Source organism: Bufo bufo, chromosome 1, assembly GCF_905171765.1.
Source record: "Bufo bufo chromosome 1, aBufBuf1.1, whole genome shotgun sequence".
Lineage (NCBI taxonomy): Eukaryota > Metazoa > Chordata > Amphibia > Anura > Bufonidae > Bufo > Bufo bufo.
Window position 1 is genome coordinate 64,843,518 of NC_053389.1, and position 27,525 is coordinate 64,871,042.

General features: G+C 45.2%; 1 protein-coding gene across 1 annotated transcript in view; it reads right to left on the reverse strand.

The window, feature by feature from the left end:
- Nucleotides 1-400: 400 nt before the first annotated feature.
- BCL9L (BCL9 like) overlaps nt 401-27,525 on the reverse strand; it is a 38,648-nt gene continuing 11,523 nt past the window's right edge. Inside the window, exons 3-8 of the mRNA XM_040425310.1 lie at nt 22,487-22,609; nt 19,388-19,592; nt 17,058-17,142; nt 9,999-11,535; nt 8,246-8,410; nt 401-1,935 (exon numbers count right to left, since the gene is read on the reverse strand). Coding sequence (XP_040281244.1) covers nt 1,025-1,935; nt 8,246-8,410; nt 9,999-11,535; nt 17,058-17,142; nt 19,388-19,592; nt 22,487-22,609 — 3,026 coding nt within the window. The 3' untranslated portion in view covers nt 401-1,024. The remainder of the gene's footprint in view (nt 1,936-8,245; nt 8,411-9,998; nt 11,536-17,057; nt 17,143-19,387; nt 19,593-22,486; nt 22,610-27,525) is intronic.

Genomic DNA, 27,525 nt, shown 5'->3' on the forward strand with positions numbered 1-27,525 from the left:
CTTACCCCATGTGTATGGCTTGCTTAAAGGGGTACTCTGGGCTACACATATTAAATGATCTATCCTCCAGATAGGTTATCAATATCACATGGATGGGGGTCTGACACCCAGCATCTCCATCAATCAGCTGTGTCAGGCTGCTGCCGTGCCGGTACCTATACAGTGTACATAACCGGAGGCAGAAGGCTCTGTAAACTGTGTATTGGCCATGCCAAGCTACTGCAGCTCAACTCCCATTCAGGTGAATGGGAGCTGAGCTTTGGTACACTGGTGTCAGAAACTACACACTGTATGAAGCCTTGTGCTTCCACTCCATACACTGATGGCCCGAAACAGCTGATTGGTGGGGGTGCCGGTGGTTGGACTCCCACCGATCTGATATTGATGACCTATCCTGAGGATAGGTCATCAATATCTTAAGCCTGGAGAAACTTTTTTAAGGGATTCAACAGGAGATGAACCGGCACAGCGCTTTCCTAGTCACACGACCACTCCTTTCTAGTGGTCAGCCCACACGGATTGAACATCGATGGCAAATCCTAGAAATATGCTGCCAATGATCATACAGAGACAGCCACTAAGGATAGAACTATCGATAAACCTAGCAACACAATCATTTTGTTAGAGAAAATACTTTTATGCTTGATCTTCCTTTGAGAGATGGTTTGCGGATTTATAACACTCCAAACAGCTGACACAGGATCATGTTCTGCTTTAAATAAAGACATTTTATCTTAATCTGCCAGGAAAAAAAATTGCTGGTATACGCCAAAGCCAAATAGAAGGATGTTCTCAAGGAAGATGAGAGGTTGCATTGAAAAGACATAGTTCTTCTTCATTCATAACAACTATGTCATTAAGCAAACACTGCAGCTCGGGAGAGGCCATCAAAAAGCGGACAACCTCTTTTACATTTTCTTTGCTTTTGAAACTGTAACGTAGGGATATGAAAAAAGCTGCGATAGCCATCTTTGAATGGAATCATGGAAGGAAGAACTAGGTTGGTGCTAGTGAGTCTCTGACACTAAAATGGTAAGTGTCCTGGTCCAGGGATGTATGTATCTAAGGATACACTACGCTGTCTCATTTGGTGTCCAACCATCATGCTTTGTTGTCCATGCAAATGGACACCAAGAGCACCCTGTGGTGACAACATACCGGAACTCTGGGGGTACATCTCTCCTGACACACTTCGTTGTTTCATTAACATGAAGTTCTGTTGCGCTGTCTGAGATGGAGGTGCCATTCCTGTCCTACCCATAGGGTGCATAGGTGGCATTCCCAGGGTTCTCTGTGGGCCTGGAAGACTTGGACCTGAACGACCCGAATGTTGCTCAACCATCATGTTCTGCAAGCCAAGGAGGTGCATATTAGCTGGGTGCGATTTCAGCGGTTGTGTACTCCCTTTCGGAAAGTACTGCAGAGTACTACTTGGCTTCTCCGATGGCATGATACGGGACAAGTCAAATTCTGGAATACCACTGGGTGATGGTCGGATTACTTCTCCTAGCTCTGGGTCTGTAAGCATGGAAGGAAGACTGGGACCATATGCTTCTGATATCCTGTGCGGGAGACAGGGGTGATTAGGTGCTTCATCTGGATAGTTTTGCTGCATGGAATTATTTCCAGCTCCTTGTGGTAAAGGTGGATTATGTGGAGGCCCAGGCTGCAGACGTGGTGGGAAGACCAATGAGTTGGAGGACATCATTTGTGATCCAGGACCAGGACAGCAAGAGTCCTGGTTCACTGAAGGAATCATCATAGGTGTCTGAATAGGGCCAATTGACGGGTGCATGGGCGGACCAGGTGAATTGAGCATTGAAGTAGGGGGTTCATGGGAGAGGGGTGGCTGTCCCTGGAGACCAATGTTTCCTACTGGGCTTTGCGAAGAACTCAAATTCAAATGCAGAGAAATCGGAGGGTTCATCCCAGGGCCTGAAACAAATAATAGATCACCAGTAAATATAGGTTTAGAAACCACCCTCAAACTCACACATCCAAGTTCTGTCAACAGTAGAAACAAAGGGGGAGATTTATCAAACTGGTGTAAGTGCACTGGTTTAGTTGCCCATAGCGACCAATCAGATTTCACCTTTCATTTTTCACAGCTCCTTTGAAAAATGAAAGGTGGAATCTGATTGGTTGCTATGGGCAACTAAGCCAGTTCTACTTTACACCAGTTTGAAAAATCTCCCCCAAAGTGTATCTCCTTAGCCAGATCGCAACCAAAGTTTTAAAGAACAAGAGAAGGGCCTCTGATATCTTCTACCATATTTATGCAAGATTATATTTCAGAGTGGTAATCTTAAATTTTTCCCTGAGCCCAAGGCGCTGAGTCAAGCCGCTGTATGGGTCTTCTGCTGTATAGGCACAGACGGGCAGAAGTGCAGATCCAGGCCGTTTAACCCCTTAGATCAATACCGTTTAACCCCTTAGATCAATAGCGCCGTCTAAGTGGTTACAGAGAGAGCGTAATCCTTCTGTTTCTTATTGGCACTGCACTAATAAAATTGCTGGGTGCCGATGTCTTGCCATGGCAGCCTAGGGACTAAGGAAGGCCCAGGCCTACCTTCAGTGTATTTCTAGCAGGCAGTGCTTCTCTTTTGCAGCCTGCCAGTGGATGTCGGTACAGCACTGACAGAATAATACATTGCATTGTATAAGCAATGCAATGTGTATTACAGAAGCAATCAAAAGATCGCCTATAAAAGTCCCCTTGTGGGCGTTGTAAATAGTTAAAAAATTCCATGTTAAAAACACACCCTTTTTCACAGAAAAAAAAAAAATATATAAGCTTTTTAATGGAAGAAATTGCTAATATAAAATTCCCTTCACATATTTGGTATGTGGTAAAAAACAACAACTATGAGGGTCATTTATTAAGACTGGCGATTCAGACGTCAGTCTTAATCCCCCTGTGCTGACGGCGGAAGCGCCAAAGTTTTGTAGAGGTGCAGACCTCTACATAATTTTCCTGCTTGGTGCCGCCGGCCGTGCAACATGCCTTAAACTACGCCAGCTCCGTTGCTTCCTTAAACTGGCATGGAAAATGAAGAATCAGACAGGCTGTCCAGCCCTCCCTCTTCCTCGCCCATGCCACACCACTTTTTCTACCACCTTGGAAAAGTCGCAGATTTTGCCTCAAAAACCCTTTGCGACAAAATCTGCGACAAAAATATGCCAAAAAGGGGCGTAAAAACAATAATAAATTACCACCTATATGTATTTGGTATTGCTGTAATCATACTGACCGAAAGAGTAAAGTTATCATTTATGCTGAAAAATGAATGCCGCAAAATATATAACGTAAAAACTTAATGGCAGTATTGCTGTTTTTTTCCCCTCCCCCTCACAAAGAGTCAATCAGTAAGTTATATGTACCCCAAAATGGCGACATTAAAAACTACAACTTGTCCCACATAAAAAACAAGTCTCCATACGGCTGTATCAATAGAAAAATAAAGAAGTTATAGCTCTTGGAAGGTGACGATGGAAAAATGAAAAAAAAAATCACTAGGTCATTAAAAGGCTTTTCCTCTGGATAGGTCAACAGTATCTGATCGGTGGGGGTCCGGCACCCAGGACCTCCGCTTATCAGCTGTTTGAGAAGGTGCCAGCACTCTTGTGAGCACCGCCGCCTTCTCGAAGCTCACCAAGCACAGCGGCGTACATTGTATAGTGGCTGTGCTTGGTATTGCAGCTCATCCCCATTCACTTTAATGTTGCTCCTAGGCCATGTGGCCGATGAACGTGACGTCACATGGCTTAAGCAAACCTGGAGGAAGTAGTGGGACGGGCTCATGCGAGCTCTGCCTTCTCAAACAACTGGTGTTGGACCCCCACAGATCAGATACTGATAGGTCATCAGTTATAAAGTCTTAGAAAACCCCTTTAAAAAGGACCTGTCCCCTCTCCTGACATGCCTATTTTAATAACTTCATGCATTCCCCACGTAATAACAATTCTGGAACATCTATTCTTATGTCTGTATGTTATGTCAATCCTTTATTATTTCTACTAGAAGTTATGAATGAATTGCTAGCAGTCTGCAGTAAGGGTACAGAGGGGTGGTAACCAGTTGGGGGGGGTGTGTACCTGCACAGTCTGAAAATGGCAGCACTGATTGGATAGAGCGAGTCTGTGCAGGTACACCCCCCCCAACTGGTTACCTCCCCTCTGTACCCTTACTGCAGACTGCTAGCAATTTAGTTATTCATAACTTCTAGTGCAAATCATAAAGGAATGGCACAACATAGAGCCATAGATGCTCCATAATTGTTATTACACGGTGAAGGCATGGAGCTATTAAAACAGGAATGTCCGAAGTGGTGAAAGGTCCTCTTTAAGGCCCAAACCTGGTCACAAAGGGGTTAAACCTGGGCTTAGGAGTCAAGTGGCTGGTCTTAGATCTTAAAAGGCTAGCTCCTATAATGGTGTTAGTAGTTTCTATTATATATTTCATGTTTCAAGGAGACACGTTTCTTGTAAATGCAGATATGCGCCATGTCAGTTCATACCAAATATTTCTTTAACTAAACTTTGAAAGGTTTAAAATGAAGATCCAACCTTTCAGTGATATTTTTGTTTTATCTATAACTGCACTGAATATTGTGATGGTGGCTATTCCAGTCTGTCTGTACTGTCTATACAGGGGCTGGAGCTCTGTACCCCTAGTGGTGCCGGCAGGCTCCTACTGTTTTATCATAACACTGCTTGAACCAAAGGTAGACATTTTTTCAACCTTACTAATTATCTTATTTAGGGTACTTTCACACTAGCGGCAGGGGACTCCGGCGGGTGAACAGCCTGTCGGATCCGTCCTGCCGCTAGTTCACGTGTGCCCCCGGACTGCCGCTACTGCATGCAGTACTATTATTCCGGCCGCCTCTCTGCGTGCACTGCCATGCTGCTGCCGGAACTCCGCCCCCATTATAGTCAATGGGGACGGAGCGGCAGTCCGGGGGCACACGTGAACTAGCGGCCGGACGGATCCGACAGGCTGTTCACCCGCCGGAGTCCCCTGCCGCTAGTGTGAAACTAGCCTTATTTGTATTAATTATGCAGTGCCAACATATTCCACAGCACTGTACAGGCATCAGTGCCTGTGCCCAGTGGGGTCATAATCTCAAATCCCTATCACAGGACATGATGACGTTTCCACTGCCTAGCTCTGTCGAACAAAGTGCAGAGGGCACGGCAGTTGCAGAGAGAGCAGAGCCTCTAGGTGTAATGGTAACGCCCCTGTTGCTCCTAGAGGCTCATTTGCATATATTAAAACCTCCTTTTTTTCAACAATGTGGGCACATATGAACATTGGAAAGTCAGAGTGCTGGTCACATGACACAGCTGAGGATCAGAAGGGGGGTTATAACTCACAAATACAGCCACTGGTGATTAGATTACCTACACTACAGATGACATCATGTAACTTTCTAACAGGTTAGAGTAAAAAAAAAATATGTGGGAGTGCTTCTTTACGATTATCCAGCCAATAATTGGGGTAGAGAGTTTGTAGAAACATTTGCTATCAAACTGGCCCATCTATAAGTGCCAGCAATCACCCAACAGACGAGCAAACGCTCATTCATCGGATGATCACGTCTTTCATCCTGCACATCACATCTCGCTGTGTAAACCGGGATTTGTTGCCCAGAAAAATTTATTTTCTACGGGCACAAGCAATCAATGTAACAATCGCTCGTGCCCATGCAGAGAAGATGACTGCTGCAAGTGAATGCAGCTCTCACTTCCTCTGGTGATCAGGCAATTATCAGGAATGAGCGGTTCATTCCCAATAATTTCCTTTATGTAAAAGAGAATTAACAGAGTCCATACAGAAGATAGGAAATACTTATAATAACAGATTGAATTGCATAATCAGAGCTTTCAGTTAATTTGCTTAGAAAAGTCAGTTTCTGAACGTGGTGTGTATTTTTCTGTCTCAGTAAAATCTCAAAGTTGAATTTGCATGCAAGTTTTACTTCTCTGTCTGATGCCAAGTTTCACGATAGCAGTTTAACATATGTTAGCTTTTTGTAAGATTTTGGTAATGCAGGTAGCTGCCCACTGCTCCAGTCTTTTAGTGACCACAATCACTGATCGTTCTAAATGATCCTTGCCCACATGATCTATTATTTTTACAGTGAATTTTGTGTGCAACTCAATCCAAGGATCAGTATTTAGTTACAAACTTTCAAACTTTTTTTCCCCCCCCCAAAATGTTCGAAGGTGGTCATGGCTGTAAACGGGCTTGTAATGCCACCGCAAGTATCATGTGGTCAGGAGGATACTGGATATGGGGATACAGTTACTTTTTGTCTTCCCTTACCTGAGATAAAGATGTAGACGTGTGAACTTCGCACAACTTGAACTTTTTGATAGGTCTTTTGAGGGGAAAAAGTGTGCGCCAGATTGAGAATGTCTGGCTGTGTCACTCAATGGGAGGGAAGGAGTGATTAAATGAGTTATCCAACCCCTATAATGACCCCCCCCCCCCCCCCCCCCAACGCCTGGGCCCCTAATACAGATTATACTTAACCCGCTCCCAACACCTGCGTAGCTCCTGGTCCCCGCATGGCCGCAGCTTGCATCGCGGGTGATGCTAACAAGGCTTGTCCCCCGTCGCGGCCTGCTATTGGCTGCTAAACTCTTTGTCGGATATATTTTGATCCATGCGACGGGGAGATGCAGCGGTGGCCGTGCGGGGAAAGTATAATCTATTAAAGATGCCCGGGCATTGGGTCAATAAAGGGATTGGATAATACCTTTAAGGGGGAAAGGCAGTGGTAAAGCGGTGTACTGAGGGACTAGGCCTGCCCCTTGGTGGTCTGAATACCTTAATAGCACAAGAATAAAACTACTTATTTCTCAAAAACAGTGCAACAGATTGCATTTCACTCAGCATGATCAACCCTAAGGGCTCATGCACATGACCGTGCCGTTTTTTGCGGTCTGCAAATTGCGGATCCGCAAAAAACGGATGCCGTCCGTGTGCCTTCCGCATTTTGCGGAACAGAACAGGAGGCCCATTATAGAGATGCCTATTCTTGTCCGCAAAACGGACAAGAATAGGACATTCTCATAATTTTTGCAGGGTCACGGAACGGAGCAACTGATGCGGACAGCACACAGAGTGCTGTCCGCATCTTTTGCAGACCCATTGAAATGAATGGTTCCGTATGCGGAACGCAAAAAACGTTTGTGTGCATGAGCCCTAATAGGCAGTGTACCTGGCTTAACCCCATCCTGACGCAGTGATTTTCCATTTTTGCTTTTTTGTTTTTCACTCCCTGCATTTCCGGAGCCATAGCTTTTTTCTGTTCACATAGCAGTATACGGGCTTGTTTTTTTTTTTTTAGTTACCTTCATTCTCTGGGTCAGTAGGATTACAACAATACCAAACTTGTATAGTTTTTCTTGCGTTTTAATACATTTTTTTCTTTTCATCACTATATTCTGACCCTCATTACTTTTTTATATTTATGTCTATGGAGCTGTGTGAGGACTCATTTTTTGCAGGGCGATGAGAAAAATAGGGCTGGTCTGAATTTTTCATTTTGTTATTTTTTTTGTATTTTTTTTTAAGCCCCCTTAGGGACATTAATGTAAAATCGTTAGATTGCCTTTCTCAAACATTAATGAGATTTTATACATTAGTGTTTGTGAAATTCAGTAAATTCCAAGGCAGTGCTGCCACCTGCTTGCCTACATTGGAATATACCTGCGATAGGCCTGGTAGCCTTGCAAAGACTCAGGTCTATGACCATTGATGCCTTATTCACACAGTCCGTGTTCGGTCAGTGATTTCCATCAGTGATTTTGAGCCAAAACCAGGTCCGGCTATGAACACAGAACAGGTGCAGATCTTTCCTTTATAACTTATGTCTGTGGAGGCTCCAATCCTGGTTTTGGCAATAATCACTGATGGAAATTACTGACCAAAACACTGACACGTGAGTAAGACATAAGGAACGTTTTCCCCGAGCAGAGCGAACGTCGCTTAAGATGCCACACCTGTCCATCTGATGAGCGGGGGTATCGGGAGTCAGACTGCCATTGATCAGCTATTGATGACCTATCCTGAGGACAGACCATCAATATCGAATTCCTGGAAAACCCCTTCAAACTGCTGGTGGCGTTTTACTTTCACACAATATTGGGGAGTTTTGAGTTTATTATCAATTTCTATTCTATAATTAAGTTTTGCAATAATTTGTAAGCAACGCTGGCAGTGAAAACGTCTCACCTTGCTGACTACCAGGTGGAAGGAGAACCCGGTCTGGTAGCAGATCATCATCACATGTAGCAATTGTTTTAATTGCATTGTGATACAGTGGCGTGGAACTAGGCATGGCATACTTAGACATCTGGGACATCATCAAGGACAAAGGATTCTGGGTCGGCGCACCATCTGAAAGAAAATATAATGAGATTATGGACAAAAAGATGTACCACAAAGCCTTAAAGACACAGTATACTTCTAGATATCCACTGAGATCACCATCCATAAAGCCAAAATAATAACAGAGAATGGGAAAACTCTTCTGAGGATCTAAAACAATCAATTCATCAGGGGGTATTCTAGTGAGAGGTGATGTGAATGTTCCTGAACATGGTTTATTTCACTAATGATTTCTGATAATTTACTAATGGCAGTCGATTGGCCAACAGCTTTTCTTCCAGACCTCCCCATAGACATGCACACTCGACTGAGGGGGTATGTATTCTGAATGGTCAGAAGGGAGCAAGATGCTGCCAGACATCTCTGGTGGTGGCTTATCTCTCCAAGAACAAAAAGACCGGGCGTGTTGAAATTCATCAGCCCAATCAGGAGGCAAAGTTATGGAAATGGTCTAGTGACCGGCGCACCGCTGTTTGTATGACTCCCATAGCAGTAAATGGGAGCTACACAAACAGTAAGCTATGCTATTTCCGTAACCCGGGGTTGGGACAACCCTTTCAAGTGCCTAACATAAAAATAGAATTTATTTTCAGAAAAGAAAAGCTGGACAGGACAAATGCACATGAGGATGGTTTAATCTACTAAGGAAACTGCAAGGTGAGCATCCACTTAAAGGGCTATTACGGTTGTTTCAAGTTATTCCCTAGCCACAGGATAGGGGATAACTATTAGATCGGTGGGGACCGATCATGAGAACAGGGGCCCCGTGCCTCCTGCAGCCCTCCTGAAATGAACAGAGCAGCCTGTCGCACACGTGCCTGTGGTTAGGGGATAACTTGAAACAACCAGAATACACCTTTAATACCCCAGTAATTAATCAGATTTAATAAAACTGGGGGGTTGGAGTTTGGAGAGATTTTAGAGACAAGTGGTGATCTGAATTGTCCAAGATTTAAAGGGGTTTTGCAAGAATGAGGGAGTTTTTGGCAACCCCCCCACTCCCCTTCCCTACTTTACTGGACTTTTAAAGGGAAGTCCGATGCTGGCTCCCTGCTCCTTCTTCTCCAGTCCTGCGATGCTCTGCTGGGCTCCCTCGCTGTAAACATCCAGTTTGATATCGCCACAGCCAATCACAGGCCATGGCTGAGACCAGATCCCCTTGCGTCATATGACCAGTTGTTATGTCAAAAAGGGTGCCGGTCACTTCTGCAATGTCAAACCAGATGTTTTCTGCGAGGGAGCCCATTGGAGCATCGCAGGCCTAGAGGAGAAGGAGCGGGGAGCCAGAGCCAGGAAGCAGGTAAGTAAGCTTCCTTTTAGAGGTCCGGGAGGTTTGCCAAAACTCCCCCCATTCTTGCACAACTCCTTTAATGTGGCTAATAATAGGTGATTGCATCTCAATTATGTTCTGATAGTCTGTGACTTATACGCCTGTTTGTCGTGATGTGTAGGGTACCAATGCTATTCGGATTGGAACCAGCTTGGCTCCCCACAGATCTGTGATCTAGTCGAACCATTTCCATACTCAATTCCTGTTGTATGGGGCTATATGGGGACTGCTCTTGGGGAAACCCTGTCTGGTCTTAAGAAAACTGACCTTGAATTACCATCTTCTGGCCACCGCTGCCATTTTGCACTCGTGTTGTCCGAACCAGCTCTTCTGATCCTACTCCTGCTTGGGAACCTATTAGATCATTCCTCATTTTCTGGGACAATAACATCTGTTGGTGGGGTGTCATCTGAAGGTTAAGGTTCATATTCATGTTGACACTCATGTTCATATTGAGGTTTCCACCTACTCCTGCTGATTCCAGTTCCCTGACTGGTCCGGGACGCCCCATGGGGGGGCTTACCATGTTTCTGGATCCTCCAAAATCCATGCCCATGGTAGATCCACTACCCAATCCATCTCCTTGGAACATAGAAGGGTCACCTTGTCGCTGTTGCATAATCACTCGATCCATATCTATGCCTTGTCCACTAGGTATTGACAACTGTCTCTGCATAACAGGTGAACGTTTCTCTAATAGCTGATGTCTCAAAAATTCATCACGGGAAGGAGGATTCAAAAATCTCTCCACTTCTCCTTGACCTCCACCAGGGAATGCCATTCCACTTTGTGGAAAGCTACCTTGCACTCCACCCACTGGTGCCATATCTTCAGGCCATCTACCTTGTCTCTGCATAACTCCAATGGTGTCCATTGGCATATTTTGCATGAGAGCATATCTACCGGGAAATCTTGGACCCTGGAATGTTATCCCTCCACCTCTTACTTGCATGGCTTCCTGTCCCTCTAGAGTTACAGGTAACCGATTCCCAACCCACTGTTCACCAGGCTTGTTGTGGTATGGTGGAGGAGGTCCCCTGAGCATTAAATCAGGTGCTGACCTGCCATGTACAGTCATGTGCTCTTCTTTCCTCCTCTTTTCAGCATAATATTCCTCCTGAAGTTTTCTCCATGCAGCCTGCTCTGGTGTAAGACTGTCTTGTCCCAACCTCTGCATCATAAGACTCATTTGATGACCCATGTCTGGTCCGGTTGGAGGACCTCCCATTTCTTGCTCCATTCCTGGACCTCCTAAACTTTGAGTCTGTGTGATCATAGACTGCAAGGGCTCTTCATACTTTTTTATTGGAGTTGGTGGGTTTGAAGGAACATGAGGTTGAGGATGAGAAGGTACAGATCCTTCTACTGGACTTGTGCTGTGCCTTGAAAATGACTCACTATCAGCACCACTTCGAAGCAACAGCCTTTCTATGTCTCTCAAAGTCTGAAGAGATCGTTCCCGATGCTCGAGCTGCTCTCTTGAAAGAACCTCTGTGTTTAGTGTCATAGTCTCTTGTGTACTTTCCAGAAGTCCAGGGTCCTCGACAGGTAACGGGGCAGAAGGTGGAGGTGGTGGGTTGGAGTGGCTACTGGCAGGACGACTATTGCTATTTCCCACCGTGTTTGGAGTCAACTCTTGTTTTGTCTCCTCCACTACTGCTTCAGTTGGCAGCACATTTGGAGGAGCCTGGATAGGCGTGTTAGTTGGATGACTGGCTGGTGCAGGTGATGTAGAAGGTGGTAGCGTGGGCACAGAATCCTCTCCTGCAGTATTTGGAGTGCTGGGTGGTTTCTGGAGAGTATCCTGAATATATAAAAGATAAAAATGTGTCAAAGTATAATTAAAGGAACCCTCTAGTCAAGAACTCTAAACGATAAGTAAATTTGTACTACAGGTAATGATTAGTGGCGATTTCTATTCCTCAGATCTTGCTCCTTGCTGCTTTTTAGCACAGCTCTATTAGATCTGCAACTACAGCTTAGGGTACTTTCACACTAGCGTTCTTCTTTTCCGGCACTGAGTTCCGTCAAAAGGGCCCTATGCCGGAAAAGAACTGATCAGGCATAGCCCAATGCATTCTGAATGGATAGAAATCCGTTCAGTTTGCATCAGTTTGCCTTCCGTTCAGTCACTGTCAGGCGTTTTGGCCGGACATAATACCGCAGCATGCTGCAGTATTATGTCAATCCAAAATGCCTGATCAGTCGCCGGAATGCCGGCATTAATTCCCATTGACTTCCATTAGTGCAGGATCCGGCATTGCAAAACAACTGAAGGACGGATCTGTCCTTCCGGTCTGTAAAAAAGACTGCAAGACGGATCCGTCCATCCGCATGACAAGTGGAGAGACGAATCCGTTCTTGCGATGCATTTGTAGACGGATCCGCACCTGGATCCGTCTACAAATGCTGTCAGTTGTCAACAAATTTTACAGTATTAGAGATTTTATAATAAGATAAATTGTCACCAAAGTTTTTGTAGAAAGAGGCATAAGTGAAAAAGGTGACTTGTTAAAAATACCTTTAATAATTAATCAAGAGGGTATAGGTATAAATATACCAACTGTGAAAGAGCTACGTTGGCCGAGAGAACTCAGTAAGGGAGTAGCAATCCCTTGGACAAAAAAACAAACATACAGACACCGTAAGCACGGGGGTTATAAGGGTAACCAGAGAATAAGGATAAGTAATTACTAATAGCCCGGAGATGCAAGGCTAAAAAAAGGCACTAACTACCCCTAGAGTCCCTAGAGGTCTGCTGTGCCCAGGGCGACCCCCTAAAGGTGGAGGTTCCCTGTCCCCGTACCTAGTGCTAACAGGTCCCTGGAATTCCCTAGTTACAAAAGGTTCCAGGAAGGACTTAAAATAAAATGACGAATAAATGGTGCTCTATATGAATGGATGTCACCATTATTCTCAGGTGAGCAAAATCCGCTGGTCACTAAATGTTCCCAACAGGAAGGTAGTCACCAATAGACCCCGACGCGTTTCGCCCAATGCTACTTAGGCTCATCAGGGGGTACGATAAAGTGTGGTACTTAGCTTTTGCAACCGGATGTTAAAGACCATGATACTTTATTCCGCTGCCGGTCCCCAAGAGGAGGAAAGGAGGAAAGTAAACCTCCTTCCGCTCAAAGGTGCAGGCGGTAGAGATGGAGATTCATCCAGGCTGTCAGTTGTCACACTGATCGGCGGATCCGGCAGGCAGCTCCGACGACGGAACTGCCTGCCGGATCACACTAACGCTAGTGTGAAAGTGCCCTAAGCTATCGGGCCCACAGGAAGTCAGAGGTGGTCTGTCTCATCATTGCCTCCTGTCTCATCATTGGTTCAGATTGCAGAAGAGCAGCAGCCTGAACCAATCATGAGACAGAGGGTGTATGTCAGACTACCTCAGACGAGGCACTGTAGTCACAGATCACAGTTCTGCTCCAATGGAGCATAGGTAAAAAGTTGACAAAGAGCAAGATCCAAGAAAAAGAAATTGAAATAAAAAGAAATGCAATTTCCAAAAGAGTCAGGGTGTAGTAAACCTGTGCACATCTTCTAGTACATCTGTGCAGTGTCTCCAAACTGAAACACATTCCCAGCATTCAGAGTTTAATGTATATTACAGTGGTGGAGGCAGGGGCGTAGCTAGAAATGCATGGGCCCCATAGCAAAAAAAATTTACGGGCCCCCCCCCCCCCCCCCAACCCCCACATATCTATTGGGCCTCCCACCACCCCTTCCAGAGCTCCCACCCAAACACCCATCCTAGATCTCCCACCGCTCAATGGGGACCCAGCAGCGGTCCAGCGAAATAGCGGCAGGACGGATCCGACAGGCTGAACAGCCTGCCAGATCCGTCCTGCCACAAGTGTAAAAGTACCCTTAGTCTGTCATATAAGGGAGGGGGGGGGGGGAAGAAACCCCAGAACTAGAGTGTGCCACCCAAAAGAAGGAAGGGGCGCCCTCCTTATCACTGCTGGCATCTCTTTTTAACTTCAGATCATCAGACTCTCACTTACTAATTACAGCACACACCTCTGTAGTGTCCACCATCAGACAGGGGAGGGAAGAAAAGAAACCCCAGAACTAGAGTGTCAGTGTGCCCCCCAAGTTGGGGGGCACACTCTAGTTCTGGGGTTTCTTCCCTCCCCTGTCTGATGGTGTACACTACAGGGGTGTGTGCTGTAAATTTGTAATTAGTGAGAGTCTGATAATCTGAATTCTGAAGTTAAAAAGAGCTGCCTGCAGACCTGCAATGATGAGGAGGGCGCCCCTTGCTTCTCTTGGGGGCCCCACTCTGCAGGCAGCTCTTATTAACTTCAGAATTCAGATTAAGTATCTCATAAATCATAAGTTCTCACTTTCTTTCACTTACTTTTATTTAGAGCACACTAGTCACAGCAGGCAGCAGGCACAGACTGGCAGGACTGGAGACTGGAGTGGAGACCAGTTGAGGAGGAGGCAGGAGCACCGAGCAGAGAGAGGAGGACCGGTCCAGTACAGCGCAGGCACAAGCTGGCAGCAGTAGCAGTGCGAGACTGAGACTGTGACACTCTCACTCAGTCAATCTCAGTCAGACACTGCTGAGCTGCTCAGACTGGTTTCTGGCAGTCAGAGATCGGGAATCTGACTGGCACCAGTGCGGCCGGCGGGACCACTCCCTCCCTAGTCCCTCCACTCCAGGTACACCCCCGGCCCGGCCCCCTCCACCGTCTGAGTCCGCCTCCCTCTGCTGCTTCTCCAACCTGGTGGCTGGCTGCAGTCCCTCCTCCCTCCCTCCACTCAGGTACGCCCACGGTCCGGCCCCCTCCACTGCCTACCTCTATCTGTGCTGCTCGCCTGCTCTGACTGCTCCTGACTCCTCCCCAGCCAGGCCCGAGCCAGGCCTGGGCCACGGATGGACCGCCCACTAATTGTGCCCGCCCTCGGCCCTCCCCTAGCCTGCCCTGCAGCTCACAATGGCGCCGCAGGCCCCACCCCCCCACACACGCCCGCCGCGGCTTCAACTGAAGATCCGGTTCAGCCTACAGTCCCTGCAGCCTTTCTGCGCAACTTTTCAATCCTCTTCCCCCAAAAACCCAGAGGAAAAACTTTCAACCCTACTCTCCAGATCACATCTCACCATCTGTGCGCTTGACCCGTTCCCATCCCACCTCATCCCGAACCTCACCACAGTAATTATCCCTGCCCTAACCCATGTCTTCATACTACCACTAACCACCAGTGTCTTCCTCTCCTGTTTTAAATATGCACATCCTCAAAAAGCCTTCCCTTGAGCCGTCTTTGTATAGTTATTGCCCCATATCACTTCTCCCATATGCCTCAAAGCCACTTGAACAACATGTCCACCTTGAACTATCTTCCTACCTCTCTTCCTACTCCCTCTTTGACTGGCTACAATCTGGCTTCCCACGCCACCACTCATCTCAAACTACTCTTACCAAAGTCACCAACGACCTGCTAACAGCCAAAGCAGAACAACATCACACTGTCCTCCTCCTCCTTGACCTCTCCTCTGCCTTTGACATTGTCGACCACTCCCTCCCATGCGATCTCCGATTCTCAAGAGGTCCTCCTTCTAGGGGTGCACCGAAATGAAAATTCTGGTCCGAAACCGAAACCGAAAATTCAGGATGCCCTTGACCGAAAACCGAAACCGAAACCGAAACTGCCTTTTTGCCCAAATACTTTTAAAATACTTTTTTTTTAATGATTTTATTAATAATTCTTTTTCATGAATGAAATTCATCTGTGGGTGGCGCTGTTATGGAGAGGGGGATCTGTGGGTGGCGCTGTTATGGAGAGGGGGATCTGTGGGTGGCGCTGTTATGGAGAGGGGGATCTGTGGGTGGCGCTGTTATGGAGAGGGGGATCTGTGGGTGGCGCTATGGAGAGGGGGATCTGTGGGTGGCGCTGTTATGGAGAGGGGGATCTGTGGGTGGCGCTGTTATGGAGAGGGGGATCTGTGGGTGGCGCTGTTATGGAGAGGGGGATCTGTGGGTGGCGCTATGGAAAGGGGGATCTGTGGGTGGCGCTATGGAGAGGGGGATCTGTGGGTGGCGCTGTTATGGAGAGGGGGATCTGTGGGTGGCGCTGTTATGGAGAGGGGGATCTGTGGGTGGCGCTGTTATGGAGAGGGGGATCTGTGGGTGGCACTGTTATGGAGAGGGGGATCTGTGGGTGGCGCTGTTATGGAGAGGGGGATCTGTGGGTGGCTCTGTTATGGAGGGGGGGATATGTGCACTGTTATGGGCATAACAGTGCACAGATCCCTTTCCCCATAACAGTGCACAGATCCCTTTCCCCATAACAGTGCACAGATCCCTTTCCCCATAACAGTGCACAGATCCCTTTCCCCATAACAGTGCACAGATCCCTTTCCCCATAACAGTGCACAGATCCCCCCTCCCCATAGCAGTGCACAGATCCCCCCTCCCCATAGCAGTGCCATAGACCGATCCCCCTACCCATAACAGCCCCGGCCCTGCTGCTCACAGCAGACTAATCACTCACTACATCTTAATTTTACCTTACAATCGTGAGGCTCCAGTAACTAACAACTCTGCAGGCAGAGCGGAGGGCGGCGTAACGTCACTTACTCACGTGACGCACCTGCTCCGCCCACTTTATGAATGAAGGAGGCGGAGCAGGCGCGTCACGTGAGTAAGTGACGTTACGCCGCCCTCCGCTCTGCCTGCAGAGTTGTTAGTTACTGGAGCCTCACGATTGTAAGGTAAAATTAAGATGCAGTGACAAAGTAAACCGCCCGCCCGGCGCCCGCCCGCAGATGGTGGGTGACAAATCCCACACCCCATATTTTCGGCCGATATGTAACAATATCGGCCGAAGTGGATTAGGTGCATTTTCGGCCGATATTTTCGGCTGCCGAAATTTCGGTGCACCCCTACCTCCTTCTTTACTCTCTTCCCACAGTCGCCTCCAAGATTTCTCCAGTGCATCCCTCATACACTGGAACTCTCTATCCCAACACATGAGATGTTCAACTACAGTGGAAATCTTCAAAAGAAACCTAAAAACCCACCTCTTTTCACTTCGGGGATGATAGGAGTGGGTCCTAGAGGTGGGACCTGCACCTATCTGACACTGATGACATATCCTAGCGATATGCCATCAATATCTGAGATGGGAAAACCAGTAATAATAGCAGTGACAGATCTGTCACATGATGGACACAAGAGGAACCCAATGGGCTCCCAACAACTATAAAGAGGTGCGTTGGGTTTACGTCATGGTGTCCGTCATTTCACATAATGCAGAATCACTACTCTCTTTCACAGTGTATAAATAAAATGCAGCAGATCAAGCTAAGCCTACCTCATCCAGCTTGGCTCGAGGAACATTTTGCTGGTGGTAATGCAGAATGGAATCTGCACGGCCCTGTAAAACAGCTTCCGCAGCCCTGTGATGGAACAAGGGGGCTTGAGAAAAGTTTTTTTTTAATGACATCATGCATTTATAAGACCTCTTTCACACGTTCGTGTCTGTGATGACATCTTGACATCTGTGGTTTATCCGTGAAAATGTTCTTGCTCTCCATGTGTCATCCATATTCCCCGTACACTGCTAGTTTCCACAGCATCTCCTACCAATCATCCGTGAAAACCAATGACAGAGCACAGCGTTTTTCATGGACCCACACATGTGCTTGAGGGATCCGTAATCATGGACAAAAACAGGCCATGCTTCCATGGTGTGACCACGGACAGACCGCGGATGTGTGAATACACACATTAAAGTCAATGGATGCGCGAGTGGTCCGCAGAGACCGTGATTTACTGGCGTGTGAAAGAGGCCTAACAGTAAAATCTAATATTATCAGTTTATTTCATCTGACATCTTGTACATTTTATATATGAACAGCTTCCTCGCTGACTTTTTTTTTGCAAAGAAAATATTTTAACTCCTTCCTGATGCAGCGATTTTCTGCTTTTTCGTTTTTGTCTTTTACACCCTGCCTTGCAGGAGCCGTAACTTTTTTATTGTTCTGTTCACATAGCTGTATGAGGGCTTGTTTTTTGCAGGACAAATTTCTTTCTAATACTTTCTAATAGCACCATTATTATCACATACGATGTTGTGGGGAGCTGGAAATTCTAAACAAGGGGGGGGGGGGGGGGGGACTGAAAAAAAAACTAAAAAATAAACATTCCACCATTGTTCTATGGGTTTCATTATTTAAGGCGTTCCCTAAGCGGTAAAATTCACATGTTAACTTCATTCTGCAGGCCGGTACGATTACAGCGATACCAATTTTTTATATAGTTTTTCTTGTGCTTTAATACTTTTGAAAAAAAATTAAAACTTTAAAGAAAATACAGTTTTTCTTTGCAGAGCCCTATTCTGACTCACTTTTTTATATTTACGTTTACGGAGCTGGGTGAAAGCTCATTTTTGCGGGGCGATCTGTACTTTTCATTTATACCATTTTGGGGTTTATGAATTTTTTTATCATTTTTTTTATTTTTTAGAGGATCGCATATACCATAGACTGCAATTCATGACCATACTTTACCACATGCAGGGCATTATAGGAACTTTGCTATGGCAGGCCTTGGACGCTGCAATTGATCACAGTATCTGAGGGGTTACAAGTCTGTGATTGGAGTTGTTTCTGATCATGGACTTTGCCACCGGGTGTCTGCTGTGTAAAATAAGCAGAATGCACCGGCTGTGGTGCCTGCTCAGCTCCTGAGCGGGAACCCTCTTGTAGGGTGGTTGTTGAGAAGGGGTTAAAGGGGTTCTCCGGGCTTTTAATACTGATGAGCTATCCTCAGGATAGGTCATCAATATCGGATTGGCGGGGGTCCGAAACACGTCACTCCCACCAATCAGCTATATGAAGGGAAGGCTGTGCCTGTCATTTCCCTTCTCTCTTCCTGCTCGCCACAGACATAGCAGCAGTGAGCAGGAAGAGAGAAAGGAGACGGCACACGCGCTCTGCGCGAGCCTTCCTTTCATACAGATGATCGGGTGTCGCACCACCGCTGATCTGATATTGATGACCTATCCTGAGGATAGGTCATCAATACTAAAATCCTGGGGAACCACTTTAAAGAGGAACTGTCACTGTCCCTGCCGTGTCCGTTTTAATACCTACTTGCATGTCCCATGTCATACAATTCTGGTGCATATATTCTCAAATTGTGCCATTCCTCTGTTATTCCTACTAGTAGCTGCCAGAAGTCTGTCAGAAAGGCCCACCTGAGTGTTACCAGTTACCTGCACAATCTGACCACTGGCAGCACTGACTGGATAATATCAGACTGTGCAGGGACACGTCCTCAGGTGGTAACCCCCAAATGGACCTTCCTTGCAGAAAGCTGGTAAATAAATTATTACTTCTAGTAGGAATCATAGAGGAAAAGGTAGTAACAGAAAAATAGATGCTCCAAAATAGTTATTACATAGGGAATGCAAGTTGTTACTAAAAATGTCAGGAGAGGTGACAAGTCCTCTTTAATAAAGCTAACTCCAACTATCATTAACCCCTTAATGTGCACTGGTCATGTGAAAGTTGTTACTCCTGTAGTATACGGATCTCACATATACAGTCAAGAAAACATACTGGAATGGTAATTCTCTAAAAGACTTCATTCTACAGATAAACTGATTGTGATCATAATGACTAGGAAAACAATACTCACGTGTTTGCCAAATATGTTGTGAAGACATAAACGTATCGTGAGGCGGCCTTGGATGACCCTCCCGGCCCTCCTCCTTCCCCATGCAAGCTTTGGCTAGCCCCGTGGGCTGTGCTGGAAGAACTGGAGTCATTGAGTCCCGGAAGGGAAGCTGATCCTGATCCTGGCACCGTAGGAGCGGATACTGCAGAATCACTAACACTACAGACTTCGAAGGTGGAGAAAGAAACAAACACTGACTAACTGCTGCACATACTTCCCAATTTCTAAAATGAAAATAATTTTTAATCTATATTCAGGTTATATGACTCATTAAAGGGTTATCTGACTCATTTCAGCAAATGGCATTAATCATGTAGACAAAGTTAATACAAGGCACTTACTAATTAATGCATTGAGCCTGATGCAGACGTCCGTGTTTCACGGACGTGTGCTGGACGTGTTCTCCACGCACAGCACACATCCCTATTCATTTTAATGTGTGTATTCAAACGTCAGTGTTTAGGCACGGTCCGTGGGTCCGTTCTTTTTACCACGGATGCACGCTCTATTTTGTCCGTGTTCACGGATCCATCACGCCCATTATAGTCTATGGGTCCGTGAAAACCACGGATGCCATCCGTGTTGCATCCGTGTTTCACGGATCATTAACAAGAGATTCTTTGAAAATTATTTTTCAGCTGTTGAGTGTTAGTGAAACACGGACAGCAAAAAACGAATCCAACACGGATCTGTCACGGGAGAAAACACGGATTGAACACGGTCCGTGTTACCACTGATCCAAAACTGACACGGACGTCTGCATGAGGCATTAGTATAACAGCACCGATTCTGACACGTTTCAACTCAAAAATGAGTCTTTAGTCATAGTCAGGAGTTTGACCCTAACCAATCACATCATGAGGATAGGTCATCAGTATTTAACACTTGGACCACCCCTTTAAAGGCTATGGACCCCTCTGTCATAGAAAATATGTATATATTTTTACATATGTTAATGGGTACCCTTGAGTTTAAAAAGTTGCACAAAGTTTTAGGATACTATCTTCAGGTCTTTATTTTCAGACCCCTGATATTCAGCTTGGAGACCTTTCTCGTGTGGATGTGTCCCTCCTATAACACCTTCTGCATTTGAAGCCTGTGTGTTAAGGATGCTGCTGTCTTCACTGGCTCTCCTGAATCAGCTCAGTTTAATTTCTGTTCAGATTTCCTTCTAAGGATCATGAGGGATCTCTTCCCCCTTGTGCTGACAGACAGCAATATTGAGAAGTGTGTGATGCCCCCACCCGCAGTCTGGCATAAGTTATCTCCTTTCTCTCTACACAGATACACAAACTACAGGTGAAACTCAAAAAATTAGAATATCGTGCAAAAGTTCTTTTTTTTCAGTAATGCAACTTAAAAGGTGAAACTAACATATGAGAGACTCATTACATGCAAAGCAAGATATTTCAAGCCTTTATTTGTTATCATTTGGATGATTATTGCTTACAGCTTATGAAACCCCAAAGTCACAATCTAAGAAAATTAGATTATTGTGAAAAGGTTTCACCTTTTAAGTTGCATTACTGAAATAAATGAACTTTTGCACAGTATTCTAATTTTTTTGAGTTTCACCTGTATGTGATTCACTCTCCTTCCTCCGATGTTTTTATTCCCATCTACAACCCATGTGATCTGTCTTCTCAGAAAAACAGAATGCTTTGCTCTCTCTCCAACTTAAAGGGGTTGTCTGGGTTTGGAGATGCACCTGGACATACTCCCTTCTTCACCCAGGCAGCCCCTCTGAAATACTCCAATGCTCTCCATTGGAGCAGGGCAAGGGCTTTTTCTGCAGATCCGGTCATGTACCGGATGTCCGCCTAGCAGTGGTCCCGGTGATGTCACCAGCAGTAATGGGAGGGCTTTAGCGCGGTCCGTGTGCATCCCACACTATTCACAGGCCCCATTTTAGAAATGCCTATTGTTGTCCACAAAATGGACAAGGATAGGACATGTGCTATACTTTTCGGCAAAGGCACATGGATGCGGACAGCACACAGATGACATCCAAGTGCTTTCTGCATTTTTTTTTAAGGCCCAATAGAAATGAATGGGTCCGCATTTGATTCACAAATGCACATTGGATTCGGACGGATCGTGTGCATGAGGCCTAACAGTGAGAGGAGGAAGGAGGCGATAACAGAGAGCGCTAACACAACCAGATGCAGTGTGCTTTTGAGATCTATGTCAAATTCAGCAGCAGCACCAGCTATGTGAAGGCGTTACAAACACTGTACAGTAGAAGAATGGCAAGAAATAATGTATAACGACTATTTGCTTAATTTTGAATTTAGAAAGGAAACGAACAACAAAAATATTAGGGCAATTAAAGCAAAGAAGTCCATAGCTTTTAACCTAAAAAACAAAAAAAATAGTGCAAAGAAATCCATAACCTTTAAAGAAGCACTCCCACAAAAATATTTATTCTCTGACCCGTGAAGTGATGTAAACTGTAGAGACGGTAATTTTCTTCCCAGTAACTGTATTTGTGAGTTATAACCTGCCTTCTGATCCTCAGCTGTGTCATATGACCAACACCTGATTCTCCAAATAACACAGCATCTTATGTTGGACAGGGAGCCAGCTTCTCTATGCATTTCTATGGGAGCCTCAATGTCAGTCTCAAAGGAATGAATAAAGAAGTAACTGACTTCCTGTCCTGAATCAGAGAGACAGAGTGTTAGTCACATGACACAGCTGAGGATCAGAAGGGAGGTTATAACTCACAAGTACAGTCACTGGTAAGAAGATTACCTTCACTACAGTTTACATCATGTACCTTTGTAAAAGGTCAGAGAATAAAAAAAATTTGTAGGAGTGCTTCTTTAACCTAAAACAATAAAAATAAGTAGAGACATAAAGAACTGCATTGTTAAATGGTAAATGGTCACTATAATAGGGAAGCCTGCAGAGAAAAATCATTCAGGATGTCTCTAAATATGAGAACTAGCTATTTTAGTTATTCCTCATGTTTTAATTTACACAATCAATTTTATTAGAATGATAAATAAATAAAAAACACAACAACACGAAATTATCCATGAAATAGAACCGCCTTACTGTGAGCGATCACTAGGTTCTTCTCGTCCTCCTCACTGTCTGGTCCTGAACACCACTCATCCCCACTGTAGGGCTGTTTACGTTCCAGTACACAACGTCTCTTGCTACGAGGGGGTATTTCTCCTACAAAAAGGTGAACAGATAGCAGGTAAAAAGAAACTGAAACTACAACACCAATACTACAACTTATTTTAAAGCCCATTAGAGCAAAAAAAGGGTACTTTCACACTAGCGTTTTTGTTTTCCGGTATTGAGTTCCGTCACAGGAGCTCAATACCGGAAAAAAACTGATCAGTTTTATCCTAATGCATTCTGAATGGAGAGCAATCCGTTCAGGATGCATCAGTTCAGTCCCTCTTATGTTTTTTGGACGGAGAAAATACCGAAGCATGCTGCAGTTTTCTCTCCGGCCAAAAATACGCAGACCTTTAAAAATGCGCAGACCTTTAAAAATGCAAAAAACAATAATAATACCGTATCCATTTTTCCAAATGACACCGGAGAGACGGATCCGGTATTTCAATGCATTTGTCAGACGGATCCGCATCCGGATTCGTCTGACAAATGGCATCCGTTTGAGTCCGGATTGCCGGATCCGGCAGGCAGTTCCGGCGACGGAACTGCCTGCCGGAATCCTCTGCCGCAATGTGAAAGTACCCTTAGACATAGAAACAGCAGGAAAAATAAACAGCAAAAAAGGCCCTCTAGTCCAATTCTGTATCTTTTTTTTAATTTTTTTTTAGAATATTTGTTGCTTTTTACATACGGTATATGTTTTATGTTTTCTTTTTCCTGTTTCGAAACAAAATCAGGCTTCGTTGTCCTGGGATGGATTTATCACTATTCACAGTCGTGCTAAAATCACTTTGTGTTAATTAAATTGGAATCAAACCAGGTCTGGGAACAGAGCATCCACCTGGAGTGAAGTGTAGAGCTCGACATTAAAAGCTGATTTATAAATGCTAAAATCCAATTAAACACGTGAAAAATGAAATTGGGAAACTGCCCGTCTAACGCTGTACAAATGCTCCTGAAGTGGCAGCAATAAAAAAAATGACTTGATGGGGCAAATAGGTTATGCAAAATGCTGCATTAAACATATGCCCTTTGGCATAAAAAGCTCATTTATAGGGTTGAATGTGATTAACAAAAACGTCACATTTGACATGATGAAGCAATCTCTGCCCTAGTTTGACCTGCTTAATACAGGTAGAGGGTGACGTTAGCATAGAAGTTCTAACTGCATTAAATAGGAGCACTTCCATCATTCTGGAGGATTTTTTTTTTTATATATAAAACTATGTTGTGGCCCTCTTCTATTACTCCTGCTAGAAGGTTATAAATGAATGGTCAGCGGTCTGCAATAAGGCTGGGTTCACACTTGAGCGTTTTACAGCGCGTTCAAACGCGCTGTAAAACGCTCAACACATGAAAACCAATGCTTCCCTATGGCCCTGGTTCTCACTTGAGCGTTTTACAGCGCGTTTGAACGCGCTGAAAAACGCCCTTCGCTCAAACAAGTTCTTGAGCTTCTTTGGGGCGTTTTGACGCGCGTTTGTGGCCATAGGACACTGCAGTCAATCACACAAACGCGCGTCAAACGCGCGTTTACTATTGCAAAAAATGCGCATAAAAACGTGCGACAAAAACGCGCGTTAAACGCGCATATCAAAGACGCTCAGGTCTGAACCCAGCCTAAAGGCTGCGCAGGGATATACCCCCAACAGGTCAGACTTTTATTGCTGACTTATACATTTCTAGCAGGAAAAATAGAGGAATTACAAAGATGCTTCAGAAAAATCTGATGTAAAATCTGTGGCAGCCCTGTACCTCACATGGATCCAGAGGTTCCCCCTGCTCCAATTGCTCTGCTATATTCTCTTCAGGCTGGCATGTGTCCTTTCTGCTGCAGCTCAGCGGGTGGTTTCTTTCTTGGGGACATGTCCTTTCTGCTGCACCTCAGCGGGTGGTTTCTTTCTTGGGGACATGTCCTTTCTGCTGCAGCTCAGCGGGTGGTTTCTTTCTTGGGGACATGTCCTTTCTGCTGCAGCTCAGCGGGTGGTTTCTTTCTTGGGGACATGTCCTTTCTGCTGCAGCTCAGCGGGTGGTTTCTTTCTTGGGGACATGTCCTTTCTGCTGCAGCTCAGCGGGTGGTTTCTTTCTTGGGGACATGTCCTTTCTGCTGCAGCTCAGCGGGTGGTTTCTTTCTTGGGGACATGTCCTTTCTGCTGCAGCTCAGCGGGTGGTTTCTTTCTTGGGGACATGTTCTTTCTGCTGCAGCTAAGCGGGTGGTTTCTTTCTTGGGGACATGTCCTTTCTGCTGCAGCTCAGCGGGTGGTTTCTTTCTTGGGGACATGTCCTTTCTGCTGCAGCTCAGCGGGTGGTTTCTTTCTTGGGGACATTTCCTTTCTGCTGCAGCTTCCTCCCTATCAAAGCTCAGGGGGCATGTCCTTTCTACTGCAGCTCTCCCCTTGTCACAGCTTCTAACAGATATGGCTGGCGGCAGATGAAGATTGGAACTGAACATGTGCGACCAGCTCAGGAGGTGGACGTGCATATTATTATACAGATTAAACACCAGGGGGTGCCATTATAATGCGTTAAAGTTAATAATCACAACTGGAGAATTTTTTATAACAGAAAGCAAATTACAAGTAGAACTATTTTTTCATGCTGAATTATATTAAAATCTTTAAATGGTGGCACGGCCCCTTTAATGTACTTTATTAGTTGTAATTTTTACCCACATTATCCCTTTTATTTTATTTTTTGTTCTTCTTATCCCACGTCCCTTGAAAAAAATGTTATCCTTATATTGGCTCTGCAAATCCTTACTGCATCCTGAAGTGTGGGAAGCTGTATTTTTCTTTATACACAAGTTAAAAAAAACCCTGGCAAATATTTTTCCTTGACGGTTTTACCGCTGCCGATAGAAAATCAGGCTACAAAATACCACACAAAGCTATTCTAGAATACAGTTGGAAAACAGAGATATTTTGCAGCGGATAACAGGGACAAAGAGTGCGAAAAATAAAATCTTGTTATCCCAATCATAAAAATTTACAAAGAAATTGCCCATTTCCACCACCATGTCCCTGTCATGGACTACAAATCTCTATAAAGATGCCCTAAAATAGAAATGAACCTGACGACATGTGAATACAAACAATATTGTGGTTATAATACGGTTATTGGTCATCCAACACCTCAAATGTGGTAAAAAGCCATAATCAGTCATTAACATGCTTGAAGGGGTTGTCCCATATAAAATATTCTAACCAGCACATGGATCTGAATGCTTTTGTAATTGCAGGTAATTAAACATTTAGCATAGCCACTGAGCTATTCAGTAAAATGTATCTGTATAGCGCCACCTGCTGTTTTTTTCTTACTTCTTTGTCCAGCTCACCGGGGTGGTCGCACATGCTCAGATTCATCCTTCAACTGCCTCCTGAGGTGTTATAAGGAGAGAGCTGCAGCAGAAAGGGGACTGCCCCTGAGCTGCCAGCATGATATACACTACTCACAAAAAGTTAGGGATATTTAACGTAAAAAGTTCACACTACAGGGATATTATATCATGAAAGTCGGGCATTTAAGTAGAAGCAGCCATGGTGATTTCCTCATCTCAAACAATTTATTGAAACAAAAGCAGACACCAGTGCTGGGTACACCCCCACAAAATGTCAGTGTCTCCATAACTTGTCATGTGGGCTTGAGCATCAATTTCAGCTTGACCATGACGTCTCCTGCTGTTCACAAGTCGACTTATTGTCTGCTGAGGCGTGGCATCCCACTCTTCTTGAAGGGTGGCCCTCAGGTCATTGAGGTTCTCGGGTACAGAGTTATGAGCCTCTACACAGCGACTCAGTTGATCCCATAGGTTTTCAGTGGGATTCAGGTCTGGAAAAAGTGCAGGCCTCTCCATTTGAGGTCCCCCAGTCTCCAGCAGCCGTTCCCTAATGATGCGACCTCGATGAGCTAGTGCATTGTCGTCCGCACAATGACTGGATTAATGATGTTCTTCATGTAGTATGGGCTTGTCCCTGTACCATTCACACAGTGTAGGGCTGTTCTGTATTGACTAGACACACCTGCCCACACTGTAACACCACCACCACCAAAGGCTCATCTGGTGACAACAGTCGCTGATGCATAGCGCTCTCCTTGACGTCTCCAACATTGTTGGCGGCCATCATTTATGATCAGCGTGAATCGACTTTCATCAGAGAACAGCACTGAGGCCCACTGGTCCCTCGTCCAGTCTAGATTTCGAATGGTCTGACGTGACACTTAGGTGCCTCTCACCTCCCTTAAATGTGCCTGGTGTTGTGTGGTATTCATCACCGGGTTCCGCACGGCATTGTTCACAATGAAGTGGTCATCAGTGTGGGATGTGGCTAAAGGACGTCCACTTCTATGCCTTTCTGTGACTCTTCCAGTCTCTCTGATACAACCTGCTGATGACACTCTGTGACACTGTAAGCTCAGTGGCCACTTCCGTCTGAAAACATCCTGCTTGAAGCCTCGTAATGGCGAGGTACTGTTGATCAATTGTTAGGTGTCATCTTAATCCTATGATGTTAAAATGTGAACAGCATGATGAGGAGGACTGTTTAAATACCAATTCTAGTTGAACCAGGAAATGTATTGGGCAATTCATTGATCAAACACCTGTTGTGAATTTTGACGTTAAGCTCCTTGTTAGAGAACAGCAAGTTGTGCAAAAAGTACTGAAACATTGAACAGTTGGACATGTGCATTCAGACGTTTAGAGAAGGTCACATTAAGTTCACCCATAAAGGTTAGAGTACATTTTAGGTTCATCCTGAAATTTCACCCACAAGCCAAATATCCCTAACTTTTTGTGAGTAGTGTAAATTTAGCAAAACAATTGGAGCAATAAATGGGGAGATCTCTGGATCCATGTGAGGTCCAGGGCTGGTTCTAGCTTTGTTAGAAAGAGATTGTCATGTACTATATGATGTCTGATTTAGATTTTTTTTCATTAATCATGGAAAAACCTCTTTAAAACATAT